Source organism: Panulirus ornatus, chromosome 50, assembly GCF_036320965.1.
Source record: "Panulirus ornatus isolate Po-2019 chromosome 50, ASM3632096v1, whole genome shotgun sequence".
NCBI lineage: Eukaryota > Metazoa > Arthropoda > Malacostraca > Decapoda > Palinuridae > Panulirus > Panulirus ornatus.
In genome coordinates, this window is record NC_092273.1 from 4947030 (window position 1) to 4965572 (window position 18543).

General features: G+C 45.8%; 2 protein-coding genes across 51 annotated transcripts in view; one reads left to right on the forward strand and one right to left on the reverse strand.

Moving 5' to 3' along the window:
• The window catches only part of LOC139764536 (allantoinase, mitochondrial), a 117206-nt gene that overhangs the window by 26013 nt on the left and 72650 nt on the right, over positions 1 to 18543 (reverse strand). The window lies entirely within an intron of this gene.
• Positions 1090 to 18543, forward strand: part of LOC139764530 (myosin heavy chain, muscle-like) — a 35757-nt gene continuing 18303 nt past the window's right edge. For 9 of the 50 annotated variants that reach the window (XM_071691229.1, XM_071691254.1, XM_071691242.1 and 6 more), the window contains exons 1-12: positions 1233 to 1371; positions 1959 to 2546; positions 3227 to 3254; positions 4598 to 4697; positions 5343 to 5432; positions 5797 to 5959; positions 7435 to 7538; positions 9793 to 9930; positions 10118 to 10387; positions 13764 to 13934; positions 16041 to 16374; positions 17921 to 17973. In XM_071691229.1, the coding sequence (XP_071547330.1) occupies positions 2033 to 2546; positions 3227 to 3254; positions 4598 to 4697; positions 5343 to 5432; positions 5797 to 5959; positions 7435 to 7538; positions 9793 to 9930; positions 10118 to 10387; positions 13764 to 13934; positions 16041 to 16374; positions 17921 to 17973 (1965 nt within the window). In that variant the 5' untranslated portion in view covers positions 1233 to 1371; positions 1959 to 2032. Of the gene's footprint in view, positions 1372 to 1958; positions 2547 to 3226; positions 3255 to 3939; positions 4067 to 4597; positions 4698 to 5342; positions 5433 to 5796; positions 5960 to 7434; positions 7539 to 8366; positions 8471 to 9792; positions 9931 to 10117; positions 10388 to 13763; positions 13935 to 14495; positions 14667 to 16040; positions 16375 to 17413; positions 17467 to 17920; positions 17974 to 18543 lie in introns of all 50 variants that reach the window. The other 41 variants (XM_071691212.1, XM_071691221.1, XM_071691223.1 and 38 more) reach the window with 13 other exon arrangements.

Genomic DNA, 18543 nt, shown 5'->3' on the forward strand with positions numbered 1-18543 from the left:
AAAACATGAGGGATGCCGTCAGAACCTTGGAAACTGCTCATGTACAAATACAGCTGTGCTTTTTTGGATTACACGAAAGTATACGGAAAGGGTGACAGGATGAGCCAGAGGTGCAGTAAGAACTGAAGGAAGGTCGGACTCAACCGGAGTGGAAGTACACTATCCAAGAGTAGCTTTATGAACATATGTTGACAGGGAAAACAGAAAGAAAATTAGTTCAAAATTTGAGGTCTGGGGTTTGGGTAATGCTTTAGCCAGACGGAGCCAACAATGCAAGATAGAAAAGAAAGGTTAGCTCACTTTATAATGAATCAAATCCTCCTCTTCCTTGTGAATAACAGGCTTAGAAAGATTCCTGACCAAGATGGATGGTGAGTGAAATTGGAAGGGAGTTTCTGTAGATTCCGATATGCCAAGTCCCTGATACGAATGGCGTCATAAGTGGCTGAATCACTGGATACAGAGATAATCTTAAGGCAGTGTTGGGGAGGTGGGGGTTATATATAAATACCTTCCCTATTGCAAGAATAACACGTGCTTTACACTCGGCAGACAAGACAAACGCAAAGCCCTAATCTCCTCAGGGAAACCAGAACGTAATTTTTTTGTAAAACATTCCCATCAGCGATGCCAAAGTGCCATTAGCTTTCGCTTAAAGGGGGGCAGTAGGGCGAGGCCGTGCGGTGGGGAGAGACAATCTAAAAGAGGGCGATCATAGACAACTGGAGGAATCAAGTCGTGTCGTTATATTACGAGGAAAATGAGTAAGCAGCTGATCACATGCTCTGGGTCCTCGAGAATGGAAAACGTTAGTTCCATCTTGGAAATATGTGTGTGTGTGTGGGTGGATTTCAGCAAACGCCTCATAGTTGAGGTCAGGATGAGTCGGTCTTTCCTGCAACGACGTGGCACTCGTCCAACCATCATTATTTTGGCACTCACCCTGCCCGTGGAAGGAAGGTGTAAACACCGCTATCCAGCAGAAGATGGCGATGATGGTACGGTACTCACCGCCATCATTATTATGGTGTGGCGCTCACCAGGGGCCCCCCGGCTGTGTGGTGCAACGCTCCTGCCCTTGCCACCGGCAGAGTTGTCTTGTACACCTCCTACACGCAGCAGTAGGGTGGTAGCTCCGGCCCCTGACGATATATATTTATAGCGAAGCATTGGTGTCAGGTTGCTGGGGGTGTGTTGGTGCCTTTGCCAAGTCTACCCTGGCCACCCATCCAGCCGCTCCACCCATTACACTCTCCCCTACACCCCTCCTGGCTGGGTATATGAGTGCCACGCCCAGCAACCCTTCGGCAGTCCTCCTGTAGTGGGTGAACGGGCGAGCCGTGTGACCGTGGCGGTGCTGTGAAGTGTCTTGTACGTCTTCAGGTGTTCTCTGCTCTTATCATAACATCATTCACAGACTTTTTGTCATGCAAGCGAGAATCTCAAAAGCCTTGTATATCTAGTTTCATTTTGCTAATTCTAAAACTGCAAGACGGGTCATATCAATCCATAGCTGAACTTCCCTTGCACTCATATATAAGTCGTGTGTTTGATGTCACGTCGGTGTTTTACATCACGTTAATCCTTCCCCCTGAAATATATAACACTGATTCTAAAGTTGGTTTCGTGATGGACCTAAAAACTTGGTAAACAATGTCATTCTACGTTAAGTGAATGTTTATTTTTTGTTTATTTTTCGTTATCAATCGTCCGTAACTTAACTGGATACAGTCGTTACCCCTAGTGACGTCAACATAACTTGCCCACTATCATCTGCCACGCTCACATGTCTTAAAGACTCGTAAATTCAAACCAACGCATGACTCCACGTTGTCACGCAACGCTGAAAATCACTATTCCTTTTTTTCTCAGTAACTTAGGTTTGGATTCATTGATGAATGCTGTCTCGATTTTTCGTAAAGGAAGGTGGCTGACGTCCTGTGTGTCTTCTGTTACAGGAAAGTTCCAGGGCTGTTCTGGCGTACTGTGTGTCTGACTTGACTTCGACTGCCTTCAAGCACCTGCCTTCAACATGCCTGGCCACGTTGTACTGAAGAGCACTGGACCCGACCCCGACCCCACAGAATACCTGTACGTCTCCCTGGAGCAGAAGCGTATCGACCAGACCAAACCTTACGATGCCAAGAAGTCATGCTGGGTCCCCGACGAGAAGGAGGGCTACGTCATCGGCGAGATCCAGGGCACCAAGGGCGACCTGGTGACCGTCGGTGTTGGCCACGGTGAGACTAAGAACTTCAAGAAAGACTTCGTCCACCAGGTCAACCCTCCCAAGTTCGAGAAATGCGAGGACATGTCCAACCTGACCTACCTTAACGATGCGTCCGTCCTGTACAACCTAAGGTCCCGCTACTACTGCAAGCTCATCTACACCTACTCCGGCCTCTTCTGCGTCGCCATCAACCCCTACAAGCGATACCCCATCTACACCAACCGCGTGATCAAGATCTACCAGGGCAAGAGGCGTAATGAGGTACCACCCCACATCTTCGCCATCTCCGACGGTGCCTACACGGACATGTTGCAGAGTATGTACCATCATTTTCCTCTCTGTATTGCTGCAAAAGTTCGCCAGAACATGTACATGCACAGCACATCTAGTCTGACACACACAAACGAAGCTACATACACACTTGCACTGTGTTTATACTCATATTCAAAGGTAAAAATTGACCTCAGCATCATTTTTGAGATTTGAATCTCTCTCTTTATATATATATATATATATATATATATATATATATATATATATATATATATATATATATATATATATGAATCTATCGGTGGCGCTCAAGACTGGAAGGGTGAGGCTGAGGTGAGTGGGTGGGAGGGAGGTGGGGTTGGCCGGCCAAGAAGCTATTTTGGCACTGGCAGACACCTCGACCCTACCCCCTACTGGCACTAGCTCAACTCTATACCCTATATGGCCAAGAACCGAACCAAGCCGCTCTCATATATATTTTTGTACATGCTGCTGAGGTACCTGAATTTGGATGCACCAACTCTTCATGCACTGGAAAGACTACACATCATATAAAACTAGACCATTTCATAAACCTTGCTACTACAAGACTTTATTTTCTGGAATACAGTTCATGGAAGGACTTAAAATTGCTACTGAAGGAGGTAATGAGGGTTTGCTTATAGAGGAGTCATGATATAGATATGTCTAATGTCGACTGACTCGAGTTCTCCTGCCTTCCAGACCATGAGAACCAGTCCATGCTGATCACGTAAGTCTACCTCCAACCTCTTGAGTCAACTCTGAATATTCAAAAAAGAAAAATGATCTCTTACTGTTTTTTATCTTTAGATCTATCAATGATATATATATATATATATATATATATATATATATATATATATATATATATATATATATATATATATATATAGTACACAACTATGACAATTTGCCCTAACCAGTTTACCTGAACCATCCATATCCTCTGTGTTTTGAACCTTGTGTCTGGAATCTGTAGGACATTTTCCAGTGTTTGTTCATCAAGGAATTTATGAGACTCATTCCATTTCCTGTCTGATCCCTGATTTTTTTTTAAAGGTCTACTGTTTGCCGTTTTTTACTCATAAAACAAGAGTTCAAAAGCCAATCAGTTACTGAATGTTTTTGAATGACTATTACAATTACTTCTATTTAATCTTAATCTTGACTAATATGCCTAAGTTTAAATGTCATTACCAGACAATTGATTTTTTGGGTAAATATAATTAGGAAAGTATTATTAGACATCTGATTTTTATCCCTTGGGGTCCCTGGTGATGTGGTGGAGGCGAAGGAGGTGGGGCAAGGCTACGCCAGGACGAGAGTTTCGGCCCCACTCCTTCCCTTCTACGCTGTGTCAACAAAGTTACCTCTCTCCTCTTACCTCTCCCTCTCTCCTTGACTCACCCAATTAGCGGCGAGTCAGGCGCCGGAAAGACTGAGAACACCAAGAAAGTTATCCAGTATTTTGCCAACATCGCAAGGAGAACTGATAGCTTTGAGAAGAAAAAGGAAAAAACGTTCAAGTTTTCCGGCGGTGGTGTAAGTTTACCTTGCAGCAAGGCAGTATATACAGTCTCATAGCACTATGCCATATCTGTCACACAATGGCCGTTAACTGTACTCGGGGCTCCATTATAAGATGTACTCCTCGGGGACTAGCCGGGAAGAGGCAGTAATCTTGTACTGGATCGCTACAAACGCCCGCCCACAATTAACTTCACAATGCCTTCACTGCTGCTCAGTATGTGCTTCTTGGCTAGTTTACGCTCACTTTTCCTTCGCACAGTGGAAGATCTTGCTATGCACCAAGCACAATTATACTCTCCAGCATTAGCGGTTTACGCTATATGGAGAGGCTGCCTACCGCCTTCTGAGCATGCAAATCCTATCTGGATGTGATGCGCTCTTCTCAGACCTTGGTGTTGTCTGCTGCTCCTACAGCCTTACTACCTTGAGTGTGTCACGAGCCGTGCTAATCCTACCATTCTCTCTAATGTTACTGCAGCTTCAGCACTCTCTCTCCAGCTTCCGCTAACTATATAAATATATGTATCTATTCTTCTAACGCAGTGGTGAGTCTGGTGCTGGCAAGACTGAGAACACAAAGAAAGTAATTGCCTACTTCGCCAATGTCGGCGCTTCCACCAAGAAGAAGGAGGAGAAGAAGCAGGTAATGTAGTGATCTGAGGGGTTTACCCTGCCTCACACCTGGGCTCTCTCTGGGAACAGTGAGAACCAAAGAAGCCTCTCATCAAGACTTGAGGCTCGAGAGAAATAATATTTGTTACCCTTAAAGACATTTTTTAAACTTCCATCGGAACAACCGAAGTGACTAGATTCTCATTTCCTTTTTTTATTCCCGAGATGTTGGATGATTTTTGCCCCTGTCCTTAAAGAATTAAAATATCTGACTGTTACCCTTCCCAACTACTGAAGTTTGTTCTCTGGATTCCAGCGGCAACACTTGCTCTAAACCCGCCATGTTCCGGCTCAGCTGTAGCTGATAACCGCACACTGGCGCCAACAGCTCCAAACACTGAAGCATATGGCCTCTTTTAACATCTTCTCCGCTCTTTCCTTTGATGATTTATTTGTTGTTTTATTTGAACTCTGATGATCATAGTAATGAAGTAAAATACTTTCCTTCTAAGATTCTTCATTCTACTATCAGGCTTCACCTGTTGCTACTCATGAGAATTAACTTGTCCATTAAGGAACTGTTATTAAGTTTGTATTGTCTCAGAAACCTATGCCATGCTTGGTGTCAACGCCACCGCACAACACAGGTACTGATGGCCTCTTACTCTCGTCACAGAATCTGGAGGACCAGATCGTACAGACCAACCCTGTACTGGAGGCTTTCGGCAACGCCAAGACCGTTCGTAACGACAACTCCTCCCGCTTCGTAAGTATCACTTCCGTCCTCGCTCCTCACTACGAACACTAACTATTACTACTCCAGAAGTTCATGTTTTTTTCTCTGCAAATATTCCATTCAATAGATATCAGTCTAGTCCTCTAAAATCATGAAGGTAATCTATATTTCAAATGAGGCCTGACCATGATGTAAACTTCTGTCCGTGACTGGAGCCTCCAACGTGAAAAAGAAAAAATTCTAAATTCCTTTCAGTACTCGCTTAGCGTCACTTCATGAGGCACCCACCCACCCCCAACCCCATTTATGCTCAGAGCCCCATCTGCTTCCTGTCCTCCTAAACCCCTAGTACCGTAATGTGTCCCTGACCACTGACCCTTACACGCATCGACAGGGTAAGTTCATCCGTATCCACTTCGGTCCGTCCGGCAAGCTCTCTGGTGCCGACATTGAGACCTACCTGCTGGAGAAGGCTCGCGTCATCTCGCAACAGACCCTCGAGCGTTCCTACCACATGTTCTACCAGATCATGTCTGACCAGATCAAGAACATAAAGCGTAAGTATCTTTTTTATTCTCGTACGTTCTCATTTCTGATGTTATTTACTACAAATCCACTTTACAAACATGTCAAAAATGGGGAGTTAACTCAAGCTGATTGCTGAAATTCTATGAAATTAGCACACTAGAGACTTGAAAAGATAATTATGTAATTTTTCTCATCAAAATGCAGTTGTTTTGATATTCTCAAAATCTGAGGGATGTGGGTTAAGGTAGTGAGGTGTTTTATCTATCGTACACTGGACACTGTTCCTGGACCTGAGGCAAACAAAAACCACATCCAACACAGGTACACCTGTCCATCCCACTTGGACTAAATCAATCATTTGAATATCATAATCAACAGACACACACAGTCATTGTAATCCAGTAATTAGTATATGATTATCATGAGTCTGCATGTCCTTTTTTCAGCAGTGTTCATTATATTCTTAAATGTGAGACTGTGAAAAAGTTGGGTCAGAAACTCCTTGAGTTCAAGTCTAGGGGAAGGTAGTAATGATGGTAACATACAAAATCATACAGTGACTCTGCCCTATACACATGCACACCATGCCTGCCCCACACATAACACAAGAAAGGCTGCATACATTTCAGTGTCGTGCTTACTAAGTCCTCCAGCCTCACTGGTGAGCACGCCAGTGTGCTTATCTAAGGCCAGACCCGGTATGGATACTTTATTTGTTATCATGTCCTGCAGGAGTTGACATTGGTTAGCGTCACGTTCCCTTACAGTGAGGGTCAGGTCGTGTCAGGTCCCACCACAAGAACGATCATGTAGTACAGACCAGGCAGTGCCATATTCCACCTCAGTAAAGACCAGGCAGTGACATATCCTACCACAGTATAGACCAAGCAGTGCCATATTCCACCTCAGTAAAGACCAGGCAGTGCCATATCCTACCACAGTATAGACCAGGCAGTGCCATATCCCACCACAGTATAGACCAGGCAGTTCCACATCCCACCACAGTATAGACCAGGCAGTGCCACATCCCACCACAGTATAGACCAGGCAGTGCCATATCCCACCACAGTATAAACCAAGCAGTGCCATATCCCACCACAGTATAGACCAGGCAGTGCCACATCCCACCACAGTATAGGCCAAGCAGTGCCACATCCCACCACAGTATAGGCCAGGCAGTGCCATATCCGACCACAGTAGGGACCAGGTAATGCCAAGTTCCACCACATTACTTTCACTAATATATCTAAAACATGACACTGAGTAGTGGACGAGAGGTCTATTCATCAACATATAAAGCAATTTCCTGTTGTTAAATCCTGGTTGTGGGCAAGAGGGAGACTATCTTTTGCCCATAATCTTGGTGCCGTATGTACTAAAATGACATCAGAAGAGGCTGCCCGAGCGTACCACACCACAGGACAAATGAATCTTCATTCTTAATGATTAGATTGTCTCTTATCTCCAGTGTTTCCTCTCAAAACGATAACTTGGTCCATTGCAGCTATCTGCTTCCTGTCCAACGATATCCATGACTACCATTTTGTGAGTCAGGGTAAAGTTACAGTGGCCTCAATTGATGACGCTGAGGAAATGCAATTCACGGATGTAAGTGGCCCCGGAGAGGAGCTATAGCCTCATAGGTTGTCTTAGTCATTAGAAGGACCAGAGGCTCGGTTCCCGAACCCTCTTAGACATTCACTTTCTCCAGAGTCATACTGTCCTCTGAAGATCTAGAAGTTTCATACGAGAAATATACTCTAGAACTCTTCAAAATTATAGCTAATTATGAGTAACTGATTTGTATAATTCAGTCTGTGTTCTCGTGCTAACATTTATGTTAGGACCAAAGATACAATTTACCCTACATTTACTTGATCTAGAAATTAAAGACTAGTCTAGAGAAGGATCTAAACCCCCACTGGCTTCCCATGGACCAGGATAGCCTCACCATTTACTAATATAGAAATCTGTGAAGTAGTTTAAATTATTCACCAAGATCGTGTTCGTTTGGAGTAAATATTAATAAGTATTCTCTGGCAAGAGCATTTGTGGTGTTAGCCTCGTGCGTGAAGAGTGTTGGGTCTGGACGAGACACTTCACCTCAGGCGTGCAACATATCTTGTTGGTTCCTCCTCTCATACAATTCAAGGCTGACCTACTCCAACTCCCTCCCTCTGCTACCTCCTGATCCGGCACCACATACACATGGATGGATCCCGTCCCCTTCTATCCTTCATCCACCACCTCGACTCGACAACCTAAACCCTCTCATTTCGTTCATCAAACATGCGTACGTTTGTTACATCACATAGGTATTTTTTTTTCTTCCTCCCATAACTTGTAATGTAAGTTTGGCATTGCAAGACATCCCATCCCAGCTCCCAGGTCACTGGTATGACCTTTGTGTTGACCTCTGTGCCTCCTTGTTTCTAGCACTTTGCCTCTTGTCCAACGACATCCACGACTATCACTTCGTCTCACAAGGCAAGGTCACTGTGGCTTCCATTGACGACAAAGAGGACATGCAGTTCACGGATGTAAGTGGCGACTGTATTGGTCTGCCTCTAACCGCTGCAAACTCCTTCCTGGACCCCCTTGAGCACGATGGCACGACCTTGAGTATGACTGCCAGAGCTCTCGCCATCATCCCCCTGGGTCGTGACGTCGTGTTCGAGGTTAAAAATGAAAAAAAAAATTGGGGTTGCCTCGTTTGTGGATAGTGGCAGTCATGACTGTGGCAGCTGATGGCCACAGTCATGACCATCATCAGCCTCTGCCATCGCACGTACAAACCCATTTTTTTTTTCTTGTTCCTTCTCCCGCCCCTGCCAACAGCATCTGCCGGTGCTCTGCCGTTCTTGGTATGGTGTAAGGCTTAATTAGCTTGATGCTATTACAACTGCTGCAGCATATTCCCAAGTGTAACCTTTCTGGTGGCTTATCAGACTACAATGTTTTCTCCTTCAAGAGCATCATCTATCCCCCCTTCCGGACCAGAACTACTTCTGCTGCTGTTCAGTCGATTCTCACTTTCCTGGCAGCACTGGAAGTGCACTTCTTCCACCAGTCTTGGCATCTGACTAACATATTCGCCTGGTATCTCCCTCCCGTCCTCCTGCTCACATTGTTAATGGTATCTGTAAAGTGTGTATCCCCCCCCCCCCCCCCCACGTAATACTGGAAGGTAGAAGATATGTTTCAGCCCCGCCATCAGGTCCCCAGCTCAGGCATCCACAAGTCCAGCCCCACCATCAGATCTTTGGCTCCAGCCTCTCTCCTCCAGCCCGACCACTATGTCCCCAGCTTGGAGCCTCTTTCCTCCAACCCCACCATCAGGTCCCACAGGCTTCCCTCCTCCAGCCCCACCACCATGTCCCCAGATTGGGCCTCTTTCCTCCAACCCCACCATCAGGTCCCACAGGCTTCCCTCCTCCAGCCTGAGCAACAGGTGATACCACCCGTCACAAGTTCCTCATATCACCACAGGATCATTGCCCTCCTCAACTCTCTGTACAGATATAGACATGTGCGGTTCTTGAAACTAACTCCATTTGCAGTTCATCTTTGTAAACCTACCACTGCATGCTTACAGCTCTTCCCAGTGTTCTAGTGTGATGCCCCACTCCGGTATGTACAATCTTCTGTTTAGTTAAGTGTACATGTCAACTAAGTGTTAACTTGAATATAAAGAAAGTAGTACAACAACAAGCTTATTTCTGTTACTGTACGTTCACTGACTATTTCACAAGTTCTTGAGAAAAATTATACTGATATATGAGCTACTATGAGCAGGCAGTGAATAGCCCGGCTTCAATGTACCAATATTTGTGAACTGAGACCTCAAATCCTCCCACTTTAGGATGCCTTCGATGTGCTTGGCTTCAGCAAGGAAGACAAGGAGAACGTGTACAAGGTCACAGCCTCCGTCATGCACTTTGGTGAGATGAAGTTCAAGCAGAGGGGTCGCGAGGAGCAGGCTGAAGCCGACGGTACCGAAGTAAGGATCACTCGAGTTTCAGACACTCATAGTACTGTGCTTAACCTCAACCTTAAACCTTCAGCCTATCTCTTGGTCTTTTAAGTTTTCATCTTAAGTATGGTTTTCGAAGACGTTTGGCAACGTTGTGGATTACGTGGCAATGGTGAGCAAACGTGAGGTTCTAACCTTTGTCCTTCTGCTGTAGGAGGGTGAGCGAGTCGCCAAGCTGATGGGCGTCGACGGTGCTGACTTGTACAAGAACCTGACCAAGCCCAAGATCAAGGTCGGCAACGAGTTTGTGACACAAGGTAGGAACAAGGACCAAGTGTTCTACTCAGTGGGTGCCCTGGCCAAGGCTATCTACGATCGTACCTTCAAGTGGCTGGTGAAGAAGTGTAACGTTACGCTCGAGACGGGCCAGAAGCGCTCCATGTTCATCGGTGTCTTGGACATCGCCGGCTTCGAGATCTTCGACGTAAGTTCCCAGCTGCGTCTCGTTCTTGATCAAGTCATGCGCTAGATATTGCAATATATCCAAACTTTGGACAGGCCTAAGAATCCGCCTTACTGAAAGATAAAGTTCCCTTTTTCTCTGAAAGTGTTTCATAAAATAGTTATTTTCAGCAAGTTCATAATTTTGTATACTTCAAGGTATACGCTTAGTGCCATAAGCATAGAAAAATGACACATGTAACTCCACCTTTGAAGGCTCATCAGCCTGACGTAATTAATGACTGTGAGAAGTGTGGCGGGATTGTTCAAGCTTGGCGGGCCTCTGGTGTTTCCCCCTCCTGTGATATACTTAATTCAGCCCTTCTCTCCCTAACCCCACCAATGATGACAGGGTTTCCTCTCTTAACGTAAACAGCACCACGACCTGGAGCACATATGAGCCCACTGCAGTACCAAGAAGTTTCGGCAAGTCTCCAGTTTTCTCTGTTGAGTTTGTATGGATCTGAAGTTTTTATTATTAATCTTCTGGAAAGGCACTACTTTACCCTAAAGGCTACATGAGGTGGCCCGCCCCTCCCCCCTTTTTTCACGCACGTCCCCCACTGTGCTCTTCCAGTGCATCAATTCTGGAAATGACTCATCTTCTTACTCCCACTAGTTGTTCTATTTCCTCCAGTGTTTGCTACCACTCCCTTGTGTTGCGCCAGGCAGTGGTTCACCTCCCAGACTCGGACCCTTATGACAACAGTCTGGGTGAAGCCAAACCCCAAGCCCAGCCCTCCCACACCTAACACATTGCCTCCCCAACACCCTTCTCTTCCAGGCAGCAGGATGGCCCGAGTGCACCCTCTTCCCCTTGTTATTGTTTCCCCCTCCAATTAAGTTACTGTTTGTTCCTTTCCTCTGTCGTGAAGAAACCAGACGAGTGTTTTCGCTTGCCTCCTATCCACCGCGTACACATCACCCTCCCTCATTCACTCCTCTTCAACAACTTAAACCAAAGTCACGAAAAGTTTTCTTGACTGGAAACCTAGAGTACAGCCTATCTTGTACACCTAAAGACGGCCATCATATGGTGTAATGAACTTGTCTGGTGATCTTTACAACATTGGAATACCTATCGTGTGTATTTTCTTGTTTGATTATGAGTTATGATTCCTCGTATTGCATAAGGTTTAAAACTCCCTTATTTTCTCCCTTCACCATCATCATTCCCTTAAGCAAAACACTGAGAAACATAACTGCTGCTGTCGCATCAGCCAAGTCAATTGTCCTCACAGCAACCCTCAATTACTATGATCCCAAGTGTTTTGTTTGATTTGGAAAAACAAAAAAAGATTTCCTATCACCTGCTGTACAGCATATCACTTTACCCAAAACAATAGACGCCAAAACTGTTATGTGGAAGTAAAACAAATACCTGGATGAACTATGATACTAATATGGAGTACGACATATGACTTTTGGGCAAGACGATACGACCCTTGGGTACAGTGACCTGGCTTCTGACCTGACCTTGAAGGATCTGGTCAACAAGGCCAATCCTACCCATGGGTCGTACCGTCATGGTGAAAGGTCATACCGTCGTCACTCAAGGGTTTAAGTTTACTGACCCAGTCAACTTGACACAGTACCCCTGCCGGCCCCCCCAACTCCTTGTATTGCCGCATGTAAATAACCTGTAATGTTTATGTGACAGCCGGCCGGGAGCGCGTGCAGCCCACCACCAGCACGACCGTGATCTGCTCCCTCACTCTGATGTGATAATCGTCCCCCCAACCCCAACTCCCAACCCCCCTACACTCCCCACTCCCTCCTCTTACAAGTGTTCCCCTTACGTCTTTATATCATGGAATATTAATTATAACCACTACCATACGGCTCTTGAGCACGACTGTACGTCCCCCGGGGCGACAAGGAACGACACTTGAGTACGACAGCCGTGAGGTGGCCTTTTAACCTAACCCTTGTTTGATGATGTCAGAGGTCACACGTCGCCACCGTACCCAAGGGTCGTCCTGTATTGATGAGGGGTTATACCGGCGTGTTGAATGGCTGTGCACCATCGTGCTAAGTTCCTGTGTTGACTACCCAATTACATTTTTGCTAATGGCATTTAAGAATAACTCCTGGTGTAATGGTGTGGCGCCACTATAACTCATATGATGTCGTGGTATAATATGAATTTTGATAAGTGTAGGTCTGAGTAAAAAGACTGCATCCCATACAATGTTACTTTACTCTGCTAAGTTTGCAGTCCTGCTTGGAGAGAGTGTTAGTTGGTTCGGGGATACGAACCATTGTCTACGATTTATCCGCCCTGCATCCTTGCCACGGCAGTGGGTTCGAGCCCCAGCCTCGTGGGTTGCGAGTATAAAGCGTTCCCGCCGTGCTATGGTTCGAGTGACTGAAGCATTTCCATCTCTTTTTTTTTTTTCTAATAAATCCTGACGATGCAATCCAATGGTAGCTAGTGATGGAAAATACTTGTTATATATATATTATGATTTTTTTTCCAATCAATTACGTATTTGCGTTTCGCTAGTTTCTTGTTGGTATCAACTGCTTTATGGTCAACATCAGTGGTCCAGACTCTAGCCACAAGCCTTCGGCACAATGTTTATGGTCCATCTGATTCACCGTTATTACTGTCATGACTTTGAGCAGCTTGGCATGAACGGGCACCAACGACAAATTTTTCAGCCGTGCATAATGTACAGCCTCCTCGTATGTTATCCCCTGAAGACAGGGGAGATAGAATAGTGCCAAATAAGGATTTTTAACCCTGAGGCTCATTCATTTGTTTCTGACGCTACCTCGCTCAGGCGGGAAATAACAAAATGATGTAAAATGAGGCAATGCAATGAAGTAAAGGCGAGAGGCTATAAAGCGGGTTTACAAGCGACTGCCTTCCATACCTCCGGACTCACTCCCATCTGGAGAAGATAAATATCTCCCCATCACTCTCGAGTGATCTTAATGCTACCTCTCCTTCCGACGCCACTTTCCAGCCAAAGAACTGGATGGAAAATCTCGAATGCTAGACACACAGGTTCTCCCCGCCCTCCATATCTAAGATGCCCCAGCAACTTGAATGTGAATGGAGGTGAGAGCCTGTGTTATGCACCCATCCTCCCCATTTTAACAGGAGCGATGCTCCTTTTCCCCCAGTCCGATTCGAAATGTTCTTCCCGGCCTCGGAACATGGCCACTGTGGGTAGTTCAAGAAAGTTCTTGCTTTTAAATGTGTTCTTGTATCATTCTATCCCATTTGTTGTATAAGTCAGACAAATTCCCCTTCCATGATGTTAAGACACCCACAAAGACTTTCCTCTGGTGTGACTTCCCTGTATTATGAACACAAACCTTATCACCGTATCTGCTCTCACCTCTCCTAGTACAATGGCTTCGAGCAGTTATGCATCAATTTCACCAACGAAAAACTGCAACAGTTCTTCAACCACCACATGTTTGTCCTCGAGCAAGAAGAGTACAAGCGAGAGGGAATTAATTGGGTTTTCATTGACTTTGGTCTAGACCTGCAGGCCTGCATTGAGCTTATTGAAAAGGTAACGTGCTGATCACAACAACAGCTTCCAACGCATGAACCCCTCCTTGACCCTCCACACTGTGGACACTACCAGCATGACCCTCCCCCCCCCCTCGATAAGTTGTGCACTACAGGTGTCGTGCACAATACATCCCTGCTTTCAACTCCTCCTCTTCATCCAACGCTCTTCCTGAAAAGAGCCTTGATCTCCCCAGCTTTGCTTCATATCAACTTTCCACTTCATGGTTTTCACTGTGGAGCCAAGTATTTCTGACGACTTTGCCCCATCAGCCCCGCTTCCTTTTAACTTCCCCATTCATAATGACGCACCCACCTTATAAGGAACCAAAGACATCCCCTAAAATACCCCTATGTGAATTAAAAAAAAAAGGTTGTGTAGGTCTGCATAATGTTTTCTTCCCTCGGCATCCCAGCGTTACAGACCAGTGATAACAACTTTTAATCCCTACCCAAGTTCTCCCCCAGTACCCTGGCCAGCTATGACATGGCCCGACACCATCTTTCCCCACCTGTATCTTGTAGCTTCACCTAATCCCTTGCGTTTATTACCACCTTCCAGTTTAATGGCTTTGAGCAGTTATGCATCAATTTCACCAACGAAAAACTACAACAGTTCTTCAACCATCACATGTTTGTCCTCGAGCAAGAAGAGTACAAGCGAGAGGGCATTAATTGGACATTCATTGATTTTGGTCTGGACCTTCAGGCCTGCATTGAACTAATTGAGAAGGTAAAAATGACACTGCCAGTCTTAAAGTCGGTAGTGAGGTCTTCATTAAGACGTGATGGACCTACGTATTATATGTTTCTCCTGTTCGTCCGCTGCCAACCACGGATCCCCCACCTCTCAGTACAGGACAACTGGTGACTAAGACACCATTCCTGAGTTGCCATATCGTCTCCCCCCAACCCCATGTGTTACTGCAGCCTTGTGAGCGTTATAATCCTCGTTATACCCTCAGTGTGGTGTGTTAGTGGCAGGACATGCCTGACAACGGCCAGTGTTCCTTGTCCCTCATCCTTCACCTTTTGTTTTCCCTTGTGTTCCCCATCTCGTCGTACATTACTGATGTGTAGTCCCTTTTCCTTGTCCCCAGTTCAACAGCTTTGAGCAGCTGTGTATCAATTTCACAAACGAGAAATTGCAGCAGTTCTTCAACCACCATATGTTTGTCTTGGAACAAGAGGAATACAAGCGGGAGGGAATTGAATGGACCTTCATAGACTTTGGTCTTGACCTCCAGGCTTGTATTGACCTCCTAGAAAAGGTAACCTCTACAACAAAACAGTAAGAGGATTTAGATGTCTGGTGCAGCCATGTGTATGTCTCCCTTGTGACGCAAAATGCTCCTGATTTACTTTCATATTACTATGTGTGTAGACGTAGTACTGAAAGATAAATACTAACCTATGTTCATATTGTCAAGAAATATCCTTATTAAGTTGGTCATTACTAGTTGCTCTGTTGCTGTCTCGTCTGTATCACACTAATGCTTCGATTTTTGTTTTGACCTGAGCGTTTCCGGATCCCCACCATCTTTTTTGTTGCTGAATTTTCTGCCTGTTCATACTCGTGGACTCCTGAAGAAGGGATTCACCACAGACACATACGTTCACACTAAATATCTTCACAAATCATGTCTTTATCTCTCAGCTTCCAACAGACTTTCATGAGAAATCTTAGCATGTTATCTCGAGTAATTCTAACCCCAAAATTCACTCTCTGTTCAAAGTTCTTTCATCGATATCACTGATAGAGAACGTACTAATATAAATCTGTCCGATACAGTGTTTATCAACCACAAGGTAAGTATCTTATGTGATTTTGGTACGACTGATGATACAAATAGCTTCAAAAAAAGTAAATCAATTCAACATTAATAATTTGTAAACACTACTTCAGTTCAAATCCATATTCTCCGAGTTCAGAAGGACAAAGAAATCAGCCTTGTCTCTTTACAGTTCTGGTTAGTAAATATTCATCACAGTTGCATTCAGGTGGTAATACCAAGCAAATAGAACTTTTGGGTGAGCGTATCTCAGTGTGGCCAGCTGTCTCCATGCTAACGTTCCATCCTTCGCCTTCCCCCCCACCCACCAACAGCCTCTTGGCATCCTCTCCATCCTTGAAGAGGAGTCTATGTTCCCCAAGGCTACTGACAAGTCCTTTGAAGAGAAGCTGAAGACTAACCATCTTGGCAAGTCTCCTAACTTCATCAAACCCAAGCCCCCCAAGCCCGGCCAGGCGGAGGCTCACTTCGCCATCGTCCACTACGCTGGTACCGTGCCCTACAACCTCACTGGATGGCTCGAGAAGAACAAGGATCCCCTCAACGACACCGTCGTCGACCAGCTGAAGAAGGCGAGCAACAATCTGTCTGTCGAGATCTTCATTGATCATCCAGGCCAGTCCGGTGGCGCCGACACTGGCGGCAAGGGTGGTGAGTACTTCATTACTACGACAGAGAATGATTCAAGTTAGATGATAGAATCCAGTTGTTAAGGCTATCCATGATATCTGCTTTACCTCAGGAAGTTTAGTGATTAATGCTGGTTTCTCCTGCGCGTCTCTCCCCCACAGAGTATCGCTTTGGTCTCTGGAAGGCGCCTTCTGCTCTTCACTCCATAAAGCAGAGCTCAGTGAGGGAAGCAGAAGAACCGAGAGAAATATTTCTCCTCTTCTTCTGTTTCGACTCCTTTGCTCGATGCTCATATTTTCCTTTCATGGGCGTCATTACCACGATTTCCGTTTTCTTCTCCATTTCCTGTGGCAAATGATACCAAAAGGAAAATATGAGTGTGATCATCTGCTAGAATACCACCTTAGAGAGTCGATGTCGGATCACCTGCTGACCTCCACTTGCTCAAGTCTGGTGTCAAATGCTTGCCTCCCAGTTAATGTACAAAGAAGTTCACACTCATGCAGCCAAGTTCTCCTGCCTGAGGACTTACTGCAGTGTTTCAAAGACTATCACCATTAGATTGCAATCAGCAGTAGATGTAGTCAAGGCAGTTTCATTCATAATTTCAAATGAGGGAGAAAACTGTCGATCTAATATCACCATTATGAGACAACTTTATCATTTGAACTTTATGCTTCTTACGAACTTGCCAGGACAAAGATGTTTGTTTACCTCAGTTCTCTTCTCACCATTGCATGTTGCCTGCTATCCACCATCTTTGTTTGCGCCTTTCTGTACCATTCTCCTGATTTATTTATTTACCAATTAAGACAAAACTATTTAACTGTCATATAGTTAATGAGTATTTCATTTACAGTACTGATTTTCCGTTAATGACTCTGGTGTCGCCTCGCTTGAGACATGAGGCGACGCCTAAACCAGTCATGGGTTATTGACTCCCGGGGTCCCCTCCCAGACCCCCATGACCAGCCTGCCTGGGTAGACAGCCTCTTGGAGACAGGCTGGAAATCTCTCGTCCTAAGTCACGGATAATGAGAGTGTTGTCTACCAACAGGTGGGAAGCGCGCTAAGGGTTCTGGCTTCCTGACAGTTTCCGGGCTTTACAGGGTAAATATTTCTCAGTGTTGTAGTGAGCCAAGTTGGATGTTGTGGCTGAGGGAGACTCATAGGTGTCCCTGCCATGGCTAGAGAGCACCCGTGTTAGTCTCATCAATGTTTACTGCCCAACAGCTGGCTTTGCGTCCCGTCAAGCAGTACTAAAAGATGGCTCGTCTAATCAGTAATTCATAACCTCTTGGGTGATTCGTCTGACAGCTATAGTCGCATGTCTATATATGTGCTTAAGATTGTCTTTGTCTTGTAGTAGCCAAGGTTAGTACTGCAGCAACCAAGGCTAGTACTGTAGCAGCCAAGGATAGTATTGTAGTAGCCATGACTAGTACTGTAGCAACCAAGGCAAGTATTGTAGTAGCCATGTCTAGTCTTATAGCAGCCAAGGCTAGTCTTGTAGTAGCCAACGCTACTGCGCCATAGATGATGTTCGTCTGTATTCTCCCTGCAGGCGGCAAACGTGCGAAGGGCTCCGGCTTCCAGACTGTGTCGGGCATGTACAGGGTAAGTTCGGCTGTCAGTCTGTCTGCACTAGTGCTATGTATGTAGCAGCGCTTGTCCCCACATCACACTCTTGCCTCTTCCTAAGAGGCAGGGTACGGACATCCCCTCCTGCCCCCATATCCCTCCCTGGAACATCCCAAGGGGGTAGGGCCTGGGATCTACTGCCGACCCGCCCGACATCCCATCACCCAGAGACAACCTGACCAATACACACCCTGGTCTTTCTCACGATCGGGACGATAACTTAGTGACGAACACTCTCTACGACTTCCAGCCTTTCAAGCATCCCCGTTGCTGTATATGACATCAGACCAGTAGGTGACCCCAGACGTCCTTATCAAAAGTATAAAGTTTACCCCTGTCAGGCCTCCTCTCGTTCTTATCTTACCCCACTGTTCCCCCCTCTGACCTCTACTGACCTTCCTCCGACCTGTGGAGGTCCCCCTCTGACCTACCCTCCCTCCGCCTAACAGAGGTACCACTCTGGCCTCTCTCTCGCTCTCCATCCCTCCCTTCGACAGAGGTTCCCATCTGACCTCAGATAGCTTCCACCCTCCCTCCCTCCCTCCA